At 37.5% G+C, this 19,999-nt stretch overlaps 1 protein-coding gene and 1 long non-coding RNA gene across 7 annotated transcripts in view; one reads left to right on the forward strand and one right to left on the reverse strand.

Annotated features, from left to right (window-relative positions):
* Positions 1 to 19,999, forward strand: part of PALM2AKAP2 (PALM2 and AKAP2 fusion) — a 536,456-nt gene that overhangs the window by 270,358 nt on the left and 246,099 nt on the right. For 4 of the 6 annotated variants that reach the window (XM_072650185.1, XM_072650184.1, XM_072650187.1 and 1 more), the window contains one exon: positions 9,344 to 10,051. The exons of the other annotated variants lie outside the window; for them this stretch is intronic. In XM_072650185.1, coding sequence (XP_072506286.1) covers positions 9,344 to 10,051 — 708 coding nt within the window. The remainder of the gene's footprint in view (positions 1 to 9,343; positions 10,052 to 19,999) is intronic. 6 annotated transcript variants of the gene reach the window in all.
* Positions 14,420 to 19,317, reverse strand: LOC140530994 (uncharacterized). The gene is made up of 3 exons (XR_011976241.1): positions 19,192 to 19,317; positions 18,148 to 18,237; positions 14,420 to 16,977 (listed from the first exon to the last, which is right to left on the reverse strand). It is a non-coding gene; the product is annotated as an uncharacterized lncRNA (long non-coding RNA).

Here is a 19,999-nt window from a genome sequence, read left to right on the forward strand (position 1 = left end):
GAGACACATGTAATTCAAGGATTCACCATTGCACATATGTAATTCACCTGTAATTTACAATCCTAGAGAGCTGTCCACATCATAACCCAGGTCTTCCTAACTCCAGGGCCAGTCCTCTATCTATTACATGACTTTGCCTCTCTGCGTTTCCACTTTGTTGTTGTTCTGTCATCTCAGTTGTGTACCACTCTTTGTGACTCCATTTGAGGTTTTCTTGGCAAAGATAATGGAGTGGTTTGCCATTTCATTCTCCAGCTCATTTTACAGATGAGTAAACTAAGGCAGAGTTAAATGACTTGCCCAGGGTCACACAACTAGTAAGTGTCCGAGGCCAGATTAGAACTCTGGGAGCTGGGTTTTCCTGACTCCAGGCCCTGCACTCCATTCATTACACCATTTAGCTGCCTTCTATATTTCCATACCTCCTCACATACTAACCTAATGAGCATTTTGTGACTGTAAAACCTTTCTATATCACTAAAGGATAAATTTCCACAGTTAAACATTTATTTATTGCTTACAAAACCAAAATTTGAAACCTGCAAGCAGGATATTAGATCTGCTTCTCACTTAAACTTATAGTCATTAGAAAATCTGAATGTGGTTAGCCTTGGAGTTCTCACCCTGAGGTTAAATGGCTAAAAGTTGACATGCAAGATGAGAAGTTTGGCTTCCTGAACACCATGAGTTTGTGTAATAGTGCCAAAGGAAGAGAGAAAGTTCTTCTGAGGTCAACACAATTTATTAAGTGGTCATTTCTTTTGTTATTGGGTATCTCTTTGGTCATAGGCCCCATTTTTCATTTCTTTCTTTGTTTTGAAAATCACTTGTGGATAAATCCCTTTCTTAGTCATTTCCTGACATTCAAATCTCCCCTCCCCCCCCAAACAAGTCATAGTAGAGACAGAAGAAGAGATGATGAAAAAATAGAGATGGGGAAAAGTGGGTCCACAAGAGAGGTTAGCTTTCAGTGGTTTTACCATTCAAGTGCATAGAAATTTATCATCTATTTTAAGAAAATTAAATGCATATGTATCTGCATTCTTTTCATTCATCCAACATTTAAATATTGTAGACATCTACTCTGTGTAGAACACTGTGAATAACTAAGTTAGGTAAGGCTGAATCCCACCTCTTACAGGACGTAAGGAAATAAGGGGTCGAAATATATGTCAGATAAAAAGCACATTGTAAGTGCATGAGAAATGCATAAAACAAAGTACTATTTTGGTACAAGAGGTCTCAACCAAGGACCAAAAAAGGCTTTCTGAAGGAAATTAAGTAAGCAGGTAGGTAGCACTAAACTGGAGGACAAGAAGACCTGAGTTCAAATCTAATAACTGTGTAATCCTGGGCAAGTCATTTGACTTTGTCTGCCTGTTTCCTCATCTGTTAAATGGGACTCATAATAGCAGCTATCCCTCAGGGCTGCTGTGAGGACCAAATGACATAAAAATTGTAAAACGCTTAGCATAGTCTCTGGCACATAGCAAGCAATATATAAATGCTAGCTATCATCGTCATCATTATTATTATACACTGAACTTTTCAAATCCAGCCTCAGTCACTAGCTGTATATTACCTCACTTCGCCTTTCGGTACCTCAGTTTCCTCATCTGTAAAATAGGGATAATAATAGTATCTAGGGTTGTTGATCAAATGAAATAAATTTCTAAAGTGCTTTGCAAACTTCAAAGCATTGTATAAATGCTAGCTGTAAAATGAAGAAGACTTAGAGATTCAACAGATGAAGAATTAAGGATCAGAGATCTAGACATGGAAGTCCACACTCTTCATTTTACAGCAGAGCAAAATCAGGCCCTGCAAGGTACAAGATCCACAAGAAAAATAATTCCTAGAGCCACCGGGCATTGTGTTATCTAGTCCTTCATGACCCCCAACCCACTTCCGCCTCACTTCCTCCTAGCCCTCCGCCCCCCAATGCCCAATCCCCAATCTTTGCCCTGACTCTCTTACTGGGCAGAGGCCTCACATCCACTGAAGCCCTTATTTAGACACTACCCTCACTATACCCCTAATGTCTGTAAGGGTGCTGTCCTCATGATAAGAGGGATTGGGGGATATTTTATAGCCGCCTGCATTATTCATTAGTCAAACTAAACCCAGAGGACACAGAATGTAATGCTAGCTCTTCCCCTGTTCACTTGCTATGCATCCCTTGGCCAGTAGTCATTCAACCATTTTGTGTCTTACTGTCTTCATCTTTGCAATGAGAATAACATCTCCCCAGCCACTTCACTGGTTGTAAGGAGTGAAAGAAAATTATTTGAAAAAACATTTGTATATACATATATAGACATAGAAGTATATTTATAGATATCAACAAACACATTAATACACATAGAGAGGAGGGGAATGGATCTGTGATCTCCTTAGCATGAAGAACTCACGAGAAAACCATTATCGGTGCTAATGAACTGTGACTTAAGAGTCTTTATAGAGGTGCTGGGAGCACGGAGAGATTAAGTAATGTCCCCACAGTCACAAAGCCAATATGTGCCCGAGGCAGGACTTAAACCCACATGATCCTTGTCTGAGAGCAGTCCTGTGCTGTACCAATCTGTCTATAATACCGTGCTGCCTCTAGAAATATACTGTGTGCGCAGAATATGAAATACTGGTAAAGTGAACATGCTAAAGATTCATGACTTCCCTGCATACTCCCTCCCTCTAGATATAAACCTCAAACCCCTCCATGTGTTAGTAGATGGTCTTTATAAGCTGCTGTGGCCAAAAATTTAGTGGTCAGTTCTCTAAGGCTGAAGGTGAAAATGAGACAGGTAATCATAACACACATACACACACACACATACACACACACCTTATATATGTGTATATACATATGTATGTATACAGGAAGGAAGGAAGGAAGGACAATTTATTAGGTGTTTACTATATACTTGAAAAGTACTAGGGATATAAATACAAGAGTAAACAGGACAGTCTCTGTCCTCAATAAACTTACATTTGGAGGAAGATAACACATAAAAGGGTGCTAGAAAGGGTAGGGTACCCATAGGATGGATGGTGAGGAACTGCCTAGAGACAGATGGGTAGTAAAGTGGATAGACTACTGGATGGGAATCAAGAAGTTCTAAGTTCAAATCAGGTTTCAGATACTTACTAGCCTTGTGACCTTGGGCAAGTAACTTAACTTCTGTCTCCTTCAGTTTCCTCATCTGTAAAATGAGGATAAAATAGCACTTTATCTATCAGGGTTGTTGTGAAGATAAAATGAGATAATATTTGTAAATTGCTTTGCAAACTTTAAAACACTGTGTAAATACTAGGTATATATAAGAAAGTGTCATGGAGGCAGGGTTGTGCTGATAAATGTTCAACAGCCAGGATTTCCAGGGAAAAAAATTTATGCACACACACTTTCAAGTTTAATCCAAATTATCAAAAGCTCACACTGAAAATTTAACTATCAGTACCTTCAAGCCAATTAGAGTTGGTTCCAACACTCCCCTGGATGGAGGTCTGGTTCCCTTCAAGATGAGACAAAAGGCTTACCTATCGGAGCTGGGAGACTGAGGAGTGGAATCCAAGTTTCCGGTAGATTGGTGATAGTCAGAGAGGAAAATCATAAATCCTCCACAAAACTTTTCTTCCTTCATTGCCTCCAAGTGGTACAGAGATGTCCTTGGATTTTTGACAGTTGTGATAGTGAGAGTACAAATTCTGACATTTTCTACAGACTAGAAGATTGTGTATCTTTTATTGACTGACCAGCCTAGGCTAAGTTTGGAGAGGTTCAGCCTAAGAGAGTTGGCCCCACCTCAGTCATGGATACCTGGAGTATTTGATTTAATAAATTTAAAAGATCCATTCCTTCATGAAACTTGCCATCTCATAGGGAAAGAGAACACAAGCGCAAATAACTATAACACATGACAATTGTATTAGAAAGGCTCAAAATTAAGTACTGAGATCCAAGGTGAGGAAGGATGGGAAAGTAAAGACAGAAAGGAAAGAAGTCTTCCTGAAGGAGTTAGCATTTGCTTTGGGCTTTCAATGATGAGTAGAAAATAATTGACACAGTAGATAGATGCTGGACTGGCTTCAGACACTTAACTATCTGTGTGACCTCAGGCAAGTCACTTAACCCTGTTTGCCTCACTTTCTTCATCTGGAAAATGAACTGTAAAAAACCACTTCAGTATCTTTGCCAAGAAAACTCCATATGGGATCACAAAGAGTCAGACGCGACTTAAAAAAAACAACTGAACAATAAGAAAATAATTGAGTAAAGAGAGAGATTGAGGAAATTCCAGGCACAGGAAACTGTACAAGCATAGTTAGGAAAATTCAGTGTGTATCCTGAGGGAAAAGAATAATTCAGCTTGATTAGAAGGCAGAGTGTATGTAATAGAGTATTATATAATAATGTCTTATCCTACTAGAATAAAAGCCTGGGAAGATAGAAACATATCAGTTTGTAAAAGGCTTTGAATGCTAAGCAAAGTAGACAGAACTTTACTTGGTAGGATATGGGAAGCCACTGAAGATTTTCAGGCAAAGGCATGGCATGATTAGATCTATTAATAAAGAACCTTAATCTGGTGTTGCTGAGAAGAATAGATTAGATAGGGGCAGCTAGGTGGTGCGGTGGACAGAGCACCAGTACATGAGTCAGGAGGACCTGAGTTCAAATCTCACCTCAGACACTTCACACTCACTAGCTGTGTGACCTTGGCCAAGTCACTTAACCCCAATTGCCTCATCCTGAGTCATCTCCAGTCGTCCTGATGAATATCTGGTCACTGGATTCAGATGGCTCTGGAGGAGAAGTGAGGTTGGTGACCTGCACAGCCCTTCCTCACTCAAAACAAAGTCAAGTGCAAGTCATGTCATCATTTTTCTGATGGCATGGTCTTCTTCAGCAACGAAGGACTAACACACACACAAACTAGGGAAAAAAGAGAGGTAGGAACACTTGTTTGAAGACGATTGCAAAAATTGAGATGAGCAATACTTAAATGACCTTCACTAGGTTGGTTGCAGTGGAAAGATAAAAGAGGGAGCACTCCTGAGCACAGATGTGGAATTAACAAGACTTGGTCAGTAATTTGATGAAAAGCAAAGGAAAGAAAACACCTTATTTTGAGATATGTTCATATAGTAGGACATCTAGGTGGAAACAGCTTAAAGGCAGTTGGAATTGTGGGTTTGGAGTTCAAAGAGATGTCAGAGCTGAACTTACAGATTTAATTCTGTACAGAGATAACAATTGAAACCATGAGACTTAGTGTGATTGACAGGGGAAAGGGTTATAGAGAGAAAAGATGCCAAGCACCAAATCTTGCAGTTTCATCTTCCTTAAAGATATTAGGAAAAGGACAAGGAGTCAATGAAGGAGTCCAAGAAGTTGTTGGAGAGGCAGGAGAATCAGGACAGTAAAAGCCAGAGGAAAGTATCCGATAGAAGAGATTGATCAAGAGTGTCAAATGTTATAGAGAAGACAAGAAAGTGTAATACTTTAAAATAACCAAGAGGACGTTAGATTTGGCAATAAGATGGTCCTTGGTGCCTTTCGAGATTGGTTTCAGAAGAGAAGTAGGGTTAAAACCATACTGCAAAGAGTAAAAGAGATAATGTATGGTGAGGAAGCAGAGGCATCGAGCTTTATGTATATGTGAAATACATGCATGTATTTGTGTACAAATGTATATTGTTATTAAAGCCTATTCAGGATGGACCATTTAAACATGTTGATACTAAAATAAATAAATTTCTAGATCTCTCTTTTAAAAGAATTGTCCCATGGTTTATTTCATCCTTCCAGTGAACTTGGTCCTTTTTCCAATCAATCTCTTCTTAACTGGCTTCTGTCTTCGGGATATCTCTTAAAGCCCTTGCTGAAAAAAGTTTCCCATTTCTACCATGTGGTTGATTTTTCTTTCAGTGGGCTTCTCCCCTATACAAGGCAAGAGGCCTGACTGCAGTGAAGCTCAATCAGAGTCCCTGAATCCCTCTTATTCCCAAGAACCTCCATATATACATATGGAGTATATGTGTCTCCATAGATATATATATATATGGAGTATATATATATATGTGTGTGTGTGTGTGTGTGTGTGTGTGTGTGTGTGTGTGTGTGTGTGTGTGTGTATGGAGTATATATACCTCCATATATATATAGTCTGTGCCTGTAGCTTTCAGAGGCATTCCTCCTGAAGCAGGAGAAATTTTTTTAAAAAGTCCCTAATAGAATTGCATTGCCTTAATCCAATAAAAACAATTAAATATAAATTTATGTTACTTTATCTTAGATCAAATTTGCAGTTTATTATGACAAATGATGTGGATCTGGCAGGGTAGAATGCACAGTGGAATCATATTGGACCAACTTTATGCCTTTTAAATACTTGTGTAGACTTAGGCAATCTCTGAACTTTTCTGGGGCCCAGCTTCCTCATATATAAAACAAGGAATTTTACTAAACGACCTCTCTAAAGTTTCTTCCAACTCTAACACCATAGGCTTGGTCGCATCATATGCTATTTAACTTATTGGAATTCAACTAGATCCTCTCAGCTACATAAAGAGACAGATAGAAACAAATGGATGGGATGGATGAACAGGCAGACAAAGATCGTTACTTAGATGGATAACAGTTTAAATAGTTCAGTAGTCACAACTGCCTTTCTCAATAAGCTCCAGAGTAAGACATGAGATAAGGGGTTAGGGGTTAATTACCTGGGTTGATACATCGATTTCTGGGAGTCTGTAAATTTGGATAAGAGGTAAGGGGAAAAAAATCTTTATTTTCACTAACCTTTGGTTTCCGTTGTCATCCTATGTATTTTATTTTATGCAATTAAAAATATCATTGTGAGAAGGGTCCATAAGCTTCACCAGACTGCCAAAAGGGTCTATGACATAATAAAGATGATGAATCCTTGCATTACAATGACAGCCTTAAATCTGCTCCTCTCTCAGTCTCCCTCCTTTGTGCTCCTTGCACTGAGTTATACAATCTCTTTTCATCATGCCCATAGACACTCTCATCATTATACTTAAAAGTTATTAGAGTTCATGAGAGGGACAGCCTTAGTTGACCATCCTAGCATTTCTGATAAACTGACTTTCAGCGTGTCTGTGGTTTTTTTTTCATTATGAAGCAAGAAGAAAGTCATGTGGAGATGTAACCCCCCTTAAATGCCCTTTCAAGGGCTTCCCCCATCCCTTCTTAATCATTAATTTTGCTGCCAGTTAAGTTTTCACCTGTTTTTACTTTCTTCTATTTGATGTAGAAGTCCTTGTTCACACCTCACTTCTGATCATTAGCTAAAGTCGTAAGTTATCCCTGATACCCTTTCATGGGATCCATGAGATCAAAACTATTTTTGTAATGAAACTAAGATGTTATTTGCTTATTAAAATTCTCTTCCCTTTTCCAACAACATTACCTGTGAGAGACAGATATTCTTCAACCAAAATAACTTATCACAACAGATTCAGTACAGAGACTCCACCTCTCTTCTATTAAGCCAGACATTAAAGAAGTTTGCAAAAATGTGTAAAACAATGCAGTTTTTCTCATTAGAATTTTTTTTTGTTTTGGAAAATACACCTATTTTTAATAAAAATGTTATATTAAGATGTAATGAATTTATTCTTATTTTAAATGAATTAATTTTTAAAATTTTAACAGCTTTAACTTCTAATATGGTAAATATCAGTAGATATAACCCCACATTAACAAAAGTTCTTTGGGGTCCTGGGACCAAAAAGTTTGAGAACCTCTCACTTAAGGATTCATGAAAAATACAATTCAAATTCAACTGTTTACTAAGCTCTACCTGCCCTGTGATCCAGACTGCCTTCTTTTACAGAGACATTTTTTTTTTTACAGAGACACTCTTTTAGCAACAATTGTTTAATGGTACTGTTCTGTACTTTATGGGTGACTGTTGAGATTTTCTGGGGTAATTTCATCCATTTAGGAAGACTTACTTTGGAATCTAACCTCCCACTTGCCCAGAGTGTAACTACTCTCCTGTACTCTTAAACAATTGAAGATTGATAGAATTTTTAAGATCCAAAATTAAAAATGGAAAAGGATCTCTCAGAAGCATTCTAGTCCAAATCCCTTATTTTATAAATGGAGAAACTGAGACCCGGGGTCACATAGCTAATAAGTTTCAAATTTGAATTCAGGTCCTCCTGATTCCAGGGATGTTGCTCTATCCACTATATCACCTAGCTGCCCCTGCATCTGCTTTTTTAACCACTGCTCTGTGTGAGTGCATGTGGTGTGCGTGTGTGTGTGTGTGTGCACGCACCTGTATGTGAGAGACAAATGTTGGGTGACCTCTTGAGGAAAAAATAAGATTTCCCTTGGATTAAATAAAACTTTAATGATCAGATGCCTTGAAGAGATGAAACTCTGAATATTTTATTGTAGTCTTTAAAAAAAAAAAGTGACCAGTATTGAGATTGCCTTGTCTTCTTCTAGAAATGGTATATTTATCACTTTTCTTTATCACATGTGTTCAAGTGACTGATTCAACTGTGAATTGTTCTCTACACCTTTTGAACAATGCCATAGTGGGCAGAAGGGTTGGTGGCCTTCAGAACTGGAACCAGCAACTAGAGCTCCAATGACCATCCTTTCCATACTCCAGTCTGTCTGGATAGTCTAAATTCAGTCAGTCTTGCCCCACTTCTAGTCATTTATTTAGAAAAGAAACTAAATGTCTCAAGTACTCACCTCACCTGAAGACTTCCACGGCTTTAAAAAATGTTTTTACTTTCTTTTGGAGTAGAATGTGAAAGAACTCTAAGAGAACCCCTCACTCAGAATCCTGAGCCTGGAATCAAAAAGAAGACAGAGGGGAAGTTAGCAATGGACAAAGGCCTCTGGGGGAAAATAGCCAGAGGGCTATGACATTTTAGAGTTAGTCCACTTGAATGTTAAGTGCTTTTAACAATTCTCTCTTGTTTTGTCGGTTGGAGGTAAGCCCCATGATAAAGGTCAGCTTGCATGTTATCAACCTTAATGCATCACAGGACACTGAATCTTCAGAGGTCGTTGTTGACTGTCTTCTCACAGGACTGACAGGCTGATCCCTACTAATGTGTGGTGCCTCTTTACTATACCTGTCTTTGTAATGCACATACTGCTGTATTCTTTGTAAGCATCTCCATTCACCATATGTACCTCACTCTAACATGCAGGATGCTTGGCACTTAGAAATAGCTTGATAGGCAAAAGGGCACAATAACATTTTTTTTTTTTGGTCTGTTTGGCAATTAACCGTTCACTGGCTTTTTTTTGTTGTAACATGCACTTCCTCTCTTGTTTTCATTCAAGCTGTGTACGCCATGGAAATAAATGTGGAGAAAGACAAACAAACAGGAGAGACCAAGATTCTCTCTACATCAACCATTGGCCCAGAGGGGGTCCATCAGAGAGGAGCCAAAGTCTATGATGATGGTACCAAAGTAGTCTATGAGGTGCACTCGGGAGGTACCGTGGTAGAGAATGGAGTTCATAAATTAAGCTCAAAGGATGTAGATGAACTTATTCAGAAAGCTGGACAATCAAGCATTAGAGGAGGACATGAGGCCCAGGCTCTGTCGGAGAGGACTGTGATCGCAGATGGGAGATTCAGCCAAACAAAGGAACAGATGCTCTACAAGGAGGCAAAGTTAGAAATGGTCCACAAATCAAAGAAAGACTATTCTGCTGAGAGCATAGAACAACAGGCTAAAGACCCTAGAGCTGAAGTCCCGGACGTGAGCATGGACCAGCCAGTGACCATGATTTTCATGGGCTACCAAAACATAGAGGGCGAGGAGGAGGCCAAAAAGGTGCTAGGCTATGATGAGACCATCAAAGCCGAATTGGTCCTCATCGACGAAGATGATGAGAAGTCCCTTCGAGAGAAGACAGTGACAGATGTGTCCACTATTGACGGAAATGCCGCTGAGCTTGTCTCCGGGAAGCCTATCTCAGACACCACGGAGCCCTCCTCCCCTGAAGTGAAGGAGGAAAGCCTGGCCACAGAACCAGTTCCAGGTACCCAAAAGAAAAAACGCTGTCAATGCTGTGTTGTCATGTGACCACTTCTCTCTCCTCTCTCCTTCTGAGGAGCCTCTGCTCCCTCTGTCACTTACATAGACCTTTCTGTACAACTAACTGCAATACTATGAGCTGGAAGTAAACGCCTTCATTGCCTCGCAGGTGGATGGCTTTGAGTTCTCTTTTCTCAATAAACTGCACCACGATGTTCTTATTTTGTTTTTACCTCCATCAAATGTAATCTTTCTCTTTTACTTTTATTTTTTCTTACCAGTTTTCCCAATCAGGGGGCGAAGTGCATGTCATTATATTTATCTTATTCTTTTTCTTATGGACTTGCTTTTCTTTCTCTCTCCCTCCCTCTTCCTCTCTTTCTCTCTCTCTCTCTCTCTCTCTCTCTCTCTCTCTCTCTCTCTCTCTCTCTCTCTCTCTGTCACACTTGGATGTAGGTCTGAAAAACTGACTCAAATTTATACTGCTTTGTTGAATTCCGCTGTTCACAGTTAGCCAGTTATATATACTAGCCTTAAATCTTTTCCCTGAAATAGAATATTTGTTGGGGTTTTTTTAAATTCTGTGGCATGTTTCAAAAATATAGTCCTAAACTATTCCCCAAGACTTTCTTCCCTATGCATCTTTTTAACATGAGCCTCCATTTTTAGGTCATGAGTGATAAAATACTGTTGGCAATACCTAGGTGTTAAGGGACAGAGGGTGAGAGATGTTTCATCCTCTTTTGACCTGACTTAAGCTTCCAGATTCCAGTATTGTGCAGCTACATATTTCCTTCAGTGAAAACTGAAATGAACTGGGCATGAAAAAAATCCATTGTTCAACCAAAATGAAATTTAGATACTCATTCCATAACCTGTCAGGAACTGTCCAACACAACTGATGATCTCTGTGTATAAAAGCTGCCATTTTTTTTAATTTTCTAAGAACATGAAACATTGTGTTAAGTATTGACTTATCTCCAGACTTGAAGGAGGCAGACAAAAACATGAATCTAGTTTCTATTATATCAAAAAACAGTAAATTTTTCTATTAAGACATCTGTGTATTGTTTTCATGGCTATTTTCTGACATTTTAACAAAGGGATTATTTTAAAGAATCTCTCTCAAGTGACCATATTTCTCAAATAGTCTTTCCAACCTAAGCTTGTTTTCTATGATATTTCTCTTCCATCATGAATGGTGCTTTAAATGCATTAACTGCTGAAGCTACATACACATAAAATTCAGCTGAGCCCTTACTCTGTATTCTTTTCTTTCTGGCCAAGTTAGAGTACTTTATAGATAACTTTAACATGAAATCTTGCCCACTCTATCACACAATGAAAGACCAAAAAAACTCTATAAATATTAAGTTAAAGCTGAGATCAGATGATCAGATCCAGTTTCTGAGGGGGACCAATACCAATTTTTAAAAGGTAGTCTTGTGAATACAGACCCAGTATTGGCTAAATTGGCCCCAATAACAACTTACTTAACACTAGTATAGGAAAACATTTTTTATTTCTAGTTTTAATTTCTTGGTCTGATATTAGCTTTACTCTCATTTAGAAGAGTAAATGTTATCTGCATGACATCTTTTGTGTTTTTAGAAGCAACTTATGGCCCTGAAGTATCTAATATACAAGTTTTCCAGATGATGAGGTCAATCATTTTATCTTTAAATTTCACAGATGAATGAAATAGAAAGGGGTAATTTCTTTTTTATTCCATGGGGAGGTTAGAGCCACTTGTGGATGAGAAGTTCTAAAAGATGTGGTTTTGCCAAAACAGCTGCCTTTGAAAAAGCTATCTGACTTAGAAGCCAAACTTTGTTCAAACTAAACTTGGCTAACCTCAATTATATTCCTTTCTACAGATTAGTATTTATTTTAAAGTTCAATGAAATAATCAGCCAAAGCAATTTGAGAAAACATCCAGTTTAAAAGAAATAAACTAGCTTAAAAGAAAGCGTCTTGGTTTTGATAGTACATTATTTTTGTGTTTTATTTTAGAGAAGAAACAGCATGAAAGCATGTTGTAGCTTGTCTTTTTTTTCTTCACTTGAGACTTTGAACTATCCAGTATACATTGGGTTTGTTTTTTTAAACTTAGAGCAGGTAAAAGTAGAAGGATAACTTAAATTTAGCACTTTTTTTTTGGCTCTTTCTAAAAACACTGAGTCTAATTCTCCCAAGTGCCTGAGTTATTCCCACATGAGACCTTGTATTTGAAGAATGTTTTCCACTTGTAAAGTTCCCAAAAGTTAACTAATATCCAGAATAGAAAAGTGATAATTAGCAAATTAAAAAAATTAGGTTTCTATTTATCATTGTAGTCACAAGCCTGATTAGTCAACAGTTTTAAAATTAAAATGTTCTCCCTTCTACCTTTATTAAAGTCATTCATGCCTGGGAAGAATCATTTCATGTCTTTGAACTTCACACATCTTGTACTCCCCAACAGGGAAAGAGGTACGGTGAACACCTGTAATCAAGGAATAGTCTCACTCAGCTTTCAAATACTAAATAATAGACATATAAAGAGATACAAGAATCATGAAAATCTTAATTGTTCTACACTGTTGTCTTCTTGGATTTTCTGCTTTAGCTCCAACGTATGTGGTATCATCCCTTCAAAGCCACACAGTATTCCTTTACATCAGGGGTTCTTAACCTTCTTGTTTATGTGTGTCATAGACCCCTTGGCAATCTGATGAAATTCATGGACCCCCTCTTCAGAATAATGATTTTAAATGTATAATATAAAATATATAGGTTATAAAGGAAATTACTTATATTGAAAATATTTTTAAAACATGTTTACAGATCCCATGAACATATAGTTGTTCAAATTTTACTAAACAGTTCAAACATGGCTTTTTGACTCCTTTTACTCCTAAAGCCTAAGGCTTTTTCTTTTCATCCTAGATAAATTTAGTAACTTTCATTCTCAAGAAACATAGTACTGGAGGAAAATTGAGAGGTGCTGAAATTGTGCTTTCATTGTCAGTAACTGTATATTTTACGTCTGTAGATTTAATAAACAAAAGTTGCATTGCATTATGGTATGACAGTTCTCTAAAACTATCCTTAAAACTGAAATCAAAACTTTCCTGCTTAAGGCCCCCAGAGTAATTGAACACCACTTAGTGGCTTTCAGGCAAGTCAAATACCTTCAGAAGTCACTTGGGCACATTTTGAAATGCTAGTTGAAAAAAAAAAAAAGAGGGGAATTTGTATTCACTCTTCTGTCCAGGTGATGAAAAGCATCTGCCCTAAGGACAAAGTAAGTGTCCTTTTTTTACTAATTTTGGAGAAACTTTTGATAAACAGAAAACCACCTTCATAAAAATATAAGTATCCCCAGAATTCAGGCAAAGTTAAAAAAAAAAAAACCAACCAGTTTGCCTTCCATTCTGTGTCTTTGTCAAAATTTACATTTCAGAGATTGTAGAAAGCCCACTGAAAAATACCTCATTGGCAGTGTAAATTTGTTGCTTAAGGAGAGGGGAAAGAAGGCAGAAGGAAATTGGTCTGGTGTGCGGATAATTGCAAATAAGAATAAAAATGTCAACCCTGTGTAGTTGAACCACGGATAAATATTGTCACAATTTTTTACTAAGATGTATTTTAATTTTTACCCAAAATGTAGAAGTATGGGAATTTTTTTAAGAGCAACAGTTAAATCACAGATTTCTCTGTGCATTTAAAATAGGATGTGATTATCCAAAATCCTACCTGTCCACAATTTTTTAGAAACACACCTAGTGCTTAAGCAAGTCATATTTGCACTTTGATAGCTGAGTAGATATAAGCCCAGTTGAATAGGACAAGTCTTAATCAGAAGATTTGATCTATTATCTTTGCCACAGTTGGCCCATTCAGAGAACCTGAAAATATCAGTCCCATTGGGTACAGACAACTGTAGAGAATCAGCTACAGTAGATTTTTTCCCCCATTTCTTTGACTGGTACTATGTACACTATGTATTTTCTGAAAATTAAGAATTTGTATTATTAATATTGCATTGAATTGTGCTTTAGCCTTTAACATTGACTTTTCACCAAGATTTCCTATTATGGATCCTAATTTGGTAATCAGCCTGCATTTTCATAGTTCCACTGAACTCATACATATTTTTATTAAAAAAAAAAAAAAAAACAGTCCTTTAGAAGTTGAACATGGTTACCTGCACAATCAGGATTCAGACAAAAGCTCCATTCTTTCATTCATTTGACAAACATTTATTAAGCACCTACTGTATGCCAAGCACTAACCTAGGCAGTGGGGCTATAGAGGAAAAAAAATAGTCCCTACCCTCAAGGACCTTTACACTCCATATCATGAAGGACACAGAACAAGTTTTCAAGTGTAATCTTTAGAAAAGTTTATTGGAGCTTTTGTTTATTTCTTACTTAAGAAGACCTCAACTCCTAAACTCCATTAAACCTTAGATATATGTAGATCAAAACTACAACATGAAAAATTCCTTACAGGGTGAAAGAGAGAAAAACGGAAATGGACTGAACTGCATGCTTCCTGTGTCAGTGAACTGGTTAGCCTTAACTTTTTTAAAAAAACAAACAAACACATTTTTCAATTTTCACTTTTACTAAATAGGGAGAAAATGATTGCCTGTAAAACTTTTTTTAAAATGTTTTGTGAATTTTTTCTAAGTTTCTACACTTTGGGGTATTATAATATTTCTTTCTCTCCCCCCCTCCCCCATTGTCCCTTATTCATCTGGGGCTGGTTTTGTGTTTTGGGTGTTTTTGCAAAGCACTGAATTTTTGTCAAAAAGTTTTAAAAAACAAACCTCGGGACAAAAGAATACAAGTACAGAAAGAAAAGAATTACAGGGTGGCTTTCTATTCGTTTACCTATAGCTGATGTACTGTATGGTTTATGTTTACAGAACTTATCTGATTTGCCTTTGTGAAGTTACCTAAATGAATGATAAAATAGGTCTGATGGGCCATTTGACTGTTTGCCTTAGTACTCTATTTATTTTTCTTCTTTTCTGTCCTTTTCAATATTTCAGGCTGTATTCCAAAGCTGTATAAACACAACATTCTCTTTTGCAACCCCTTAGCGCAAGTATCAGAGTCCAAGCCTCTTCTGAAATATGGTTAAAATCCAGGATCCTCAAGACACATACAAAAAAATTCCTAAGAGTGTATAGTTTAGGCATTATCTTTGCATCCATACCAACCAATTGGAAACCTTTCTGTGTTCCCACTTGAATGTGTGGTACCATAGAAATATAGCATGTCAGAGCTCAAAGGGATGTCCAAGGTCATCTTATCAATCCCCTCATTTTACAGAGAGGAAATTGGAGCACAGACAAAGGAAATTACCTATCAAGGATAATGGAGAAGCTGAGAATAGAATCCCAGGTCAGGACTCTTGTCATTATATTGTGCTGTCATGTCCTGTATTTAGGAATCAGTAACTAAGGCAAAGTTTCATTTCTCAGAGATTCCCAGAGAATTCCTACCACAGCTCTCTCTCATATGAAAATCATTATCTATAGTGCATGCCTTTTGACACACTTTTATTCCTGTATCTAAATGTGTGCTTGCAATAGTTTCTGCAGTGCAATGTTGATAGAATGTTTATTCATGTTTCTGAAAGATATTTTGAAGGTATGCTGAAATTCACCTTAGTTACTGACACCCTCATAATATGGTAGTGCCAGTGAAAACCATTTAGTAGCCAACTTGCAGTTGGTTTTGCTACTTTTGCCCAGAGTTGATAGTCTAGTGATAGTATATATCTAATTCTAAGAGAGCATTTTTCTTTTTCTTTTTCATGAAGCACAATAATAATGACATGAAGACATATTAAGGGAAATCCATTGTTGATGTCTAGTATGAGAGAAGGGTATTATTCATTAATTTTGCCTAATACTATTAATAATGTACTTTGGAATAAGCGGAGAGGTAATGAAATGTAGTATTTTACATTTAAGTATTTTTTTAAAGGAATAATATTTTTCTAATGAGATAACATATTCTGGAAGCTTAGTTTGAAAACACTACATTTCTGACAAATGGAATCATTTTCACCCCACTATTAGGACAACAGTTTTGCAGTGGGGTTTATGGAGCTCACCCAGACTTTGGTTTGGGAAACAGGTTTACAGATACCTTTGTCAGAGAGATTACCGACCCTGCCTTACCACTGAATGAAAACAGGTGGTAGGATTGTCTACAGAATGACAGAGTTAGAAGAGACCTCAGAAATCATCTAGTCCAATCTCCTCATTTTACAGATGAGGAAACTAAGACACATCGAGGTTACATGACTTGTCTGTCACCCCAGTGGTAAACATCAGAGCTGGAGTCCAAATTCTTACAGTGGTCCCAGATTTAGCATTCTTTTCCACTGTAGCAATTTTTAGTCACCACTGATCAAAAGATAGAATTTTTTATATCTACCATTAGAATAGATGACATTTAAAAAAATAATAATCTCATTGTACCAATGGTAATATCTCATTAAGTCGATCCTTTGAAAGAATTAATAACATCCTGGCAGCTATGGATATCTAATAGATTAATAAAGCCCAGGAGGTGTCCAAGTCAAATTCTTGCAGCTATTTCAGAAATAATGGTATAGTTAAGGTTTAATGAAAAAATCACTATGCTGTATTTTTTGTGACATGGTGTTTCAGAAACATCTGTGTGCCTAAGATCTGTCCATAAGTACATACAATCACAATGTAAAAGCTACAAACCACAGTATCCTGATCCTCAGCCTTGTAAATATCAGTGGAGAAAGAGAACATGTTTAAAATAGTCAAGTAGAGTAATTCTTATTCTCCATAGATGAGTGATTTCCAATCTGTTGTGAAATGCACCCCAAAGATCTCATTCATTCTTTCTGCCGAATGTTTTCCCCAGATGCAACATCATAGCTCAGTCAACGCTACCTATTAAAAAAGAAACCAAACACTGAAATAAAGTTGCCTATGTCTTGCATCCATATACACAGTTTTCCAAGCACAGAGAGCTTCTTCAGACCTGAAGAATTCATTCAGACTCTAAAGATTCTCATTCTTAGCCACAGCATAAAATGAAAAAAAAAAACAGGTGTTTTAGTAGCAGTTAGTACTTTATCTGAGCATACAAATAGACTCCTCGGTTGGCTTCAGAAAGTTTCCAGAAGTCTAGATAACATGCATTTATTGAGCACCTGCAACTTACCAGGCACTATCCAAAGTGCTGAAGACAAAGAAAGATTTAAAAAAAAAAAAACAGCCAGTGCTCCCAAGGAATTCACAGTCTAATGCAGGAGAGAAGCATTTCCATGTCCCGTCCAGTTTTCCTGGACTCCTTTCAAATAGGCCCACTCAAGATTCACTGTTATTTTGAATGAATACCCCTGTAACAGAAGCATCTGTGCCGTCAGTCTAGTGAGAAGAGACTTAAAAGCCTGCTTTGTCTTAGAGCTGAGAAAGGAGAAAGCATCTCTCAGCTTAGAGAGAAAATGCGTCTCCTTAGTTTTGCAGCATTTAGCAACAGCTCATGCAGTAAGGGACAAAGCATAAGTGCTGGTTAGGACAAAAAGAATCCAGTGGAGTGAAATAATGTTTCAGAAAGTAGAAAAAAGTCCCTATTATTTCATGGTTGGTTGGTTGGTTGGGGGGGGTGGGTTGGGGGGGTGGGTTGTTGGAGAATGAAGAGGGTGCATATTTTTCCCTCTTCTCAAACTTCAAACCTAGTACATTTGATTCTTGCAGGGGTTTAAGAAAATGTTGTGTAAAATGCAGCTTTACACTGAATGTAGGTTGTCAATGGAAATTCCCAGCTTTAGCTGCTCATTTGGGGTGAGCCTTATACATGTAAATAGATCCACTTTCGTTGGGGGAGGGGGGAAAAGGGGACCTGTTGTGCTCACACTGAATTAGAATTTCCGGGCTAGCTGCTGAACTTTGTAACCTGAAGCATACTTTGACTGTTCTGTCTTCTCCAGATTAATAATAACGACAAAAAGACATCGAAAATAACACTGCCAGAGACAGTCAAACTGTAACTGTGGCTTCTCTCTTTTCCTCTGTACAGTATTAATAGAAAATAAACTGCCTTTTCACTGCACCTACCTCTGTGTCTCTGTGCTCAGATTTCTTTTCAGTTCCCACTTTGCCAAGATCTTCTGTTTTGGGGTGGCATGGTGTAATTGAGAAGGCTGTTCAGTAAACAAATAAACACTAACCAATATGTCTGGGTTCACATTCTGTCCTGACTACTAATTCATGGCTGTTAGCTTTCACCTAAGACTACTAACTCACCTTCCTGCTACTTTCCATCCCACCCTGCACCAGCCTCTTACTCTATATGTGTCTGGATGAAGCCATCCCTTTTCGTCTCACTTAAAGACTTTGCCTCACCTTAGGCACTTAGCACATTCGTTAGGTTCTGGCAGTTTCAGCAAATCAGGACTAAACTTGAAGACAATACAGTTACTTAGGGAGACAGTTCCTTGGCATTTCTCTCTAGGTATCTGGATTGAGAGTTATAGCATTTGCCAAAGTGTTGGGGAGAACTCAGATTTTACCATAAACTGACAGTTACAAATCCTCAGTATAGCTCTATCCTGCCACCACTCTCACTTTTGGAGTCAGTAGCCACTTGGTTCTCACTGCTTAAGGCCGGTAGATGGTACAGTGGTTAGGGTACCAGGCTTGAATTCTGCCACTTACACTAATTATGAAACCTTGGCCAAGCCACTTAACCTCTTTCTTATTCAATTTCCTCATTTGTAAAAGAAAGAGGTGAGACTTGGTGGCCTCCTAAGATCCTTTTCAGCTCTAAATCAGTGATCCTATAAGATTTTGTCCAAAGAAGACAGATGTAAACTTTGAAAATTTCTTTGTAAGCTACCAAGATTTGGACAGGAAGAAGTCAAGTCCTCTGGAAAGGTCATCCTTGGTTTGGGGACAACCTCAGTAAACAAAACTGTCTTATAAGCTAAGGTCTTTTAGGTGCTCTCAGCTCTGACCAAAGGGACTAAATTGGGGGTTCTTAGCCTACTTTTCTCATGAAATCCTTTGGAAGGCTGGTGAAACCTATGGTATTCTGAGAATAATGTTTTTTAAATGCATAAAATAAAATGTATAGGATTATAAAAGTAACTAATTACATTGAAATACAGTTAGAAGGTTCATTGGATAGACCTGGAGTCAAGAAGACCTGGGTTTAAATGTGGCTTCAGAGACTAGCTGTGTGATCCTGGACAAATCACTTCACCTCTTCAACTTCAGTTTCCTTATCTGTAAAATAGTAATAGTAATTATGACTACCTCCCAGAATAGTTGTGAAATAATATGCATAAAAGGCTTTGTAAACCTTAAAGTACTGTATAAATGCTGGTTATTATTAGAATCATCATTTATCACCATCATCAAAAATATTTTTTTAAAACATTGATCAACCCTTGGAGATGGACCCAATGTGCTTATGGTGAAGTTCCAAGGTTTTGCAGAAAGAAATGCAGTGACACAACAACCCTCCAACCAGTGAGAGACATAAGATGATTTCTAATTCTTGATCACCAAATAAAATGGGGAAAGGGTGATTTAACAGCAATTAGTACTTTATCTGATCATGCAAATAGGATCCTCTGTTGGCTCCAGAAAGTTACCAGCAGTGCCAGATGATTACCGAAGGCTGAATGGCCTGTCCCTGGGTTCATTACTCATACAACTTAGAGTTGTTTTAAAATTCTCCTTGCACATCAGTCATGACTATGCTTCTTTCAAACTAACTGAAATAGAATTTCCTTCCCCAAGAAGGGGAAATAGCCCTAGAAATAGGCCACACCAAATCATTCATTAACTTTGCCTAATACTATTAATAATTTGTTATGGAAATAAGCCAAGAGGTAACAAGATGTAGTATTTTACATTTATGTATTTTTTAGAGGAATAAAATTTTTCTAATGAGAAAAG

The sequence above is a fragment of the Notamacropus eugenii genome, chromosome 3 (assembly GCF_028372415.1).
Source record: "Notamacropus eugenii isolate mMacEug1 chromosome 3, mMacEug1.pri_v2, whole genome shotgun sequence".
In the NCBI taxonomy this organism is placed as follows: domain Eukaryota; kingdom Metazoa; phylum Chordata; class Mammalia; order Diprotodontia; family Macropodidae; genus Notamacropus; species Notamacropus eugenii.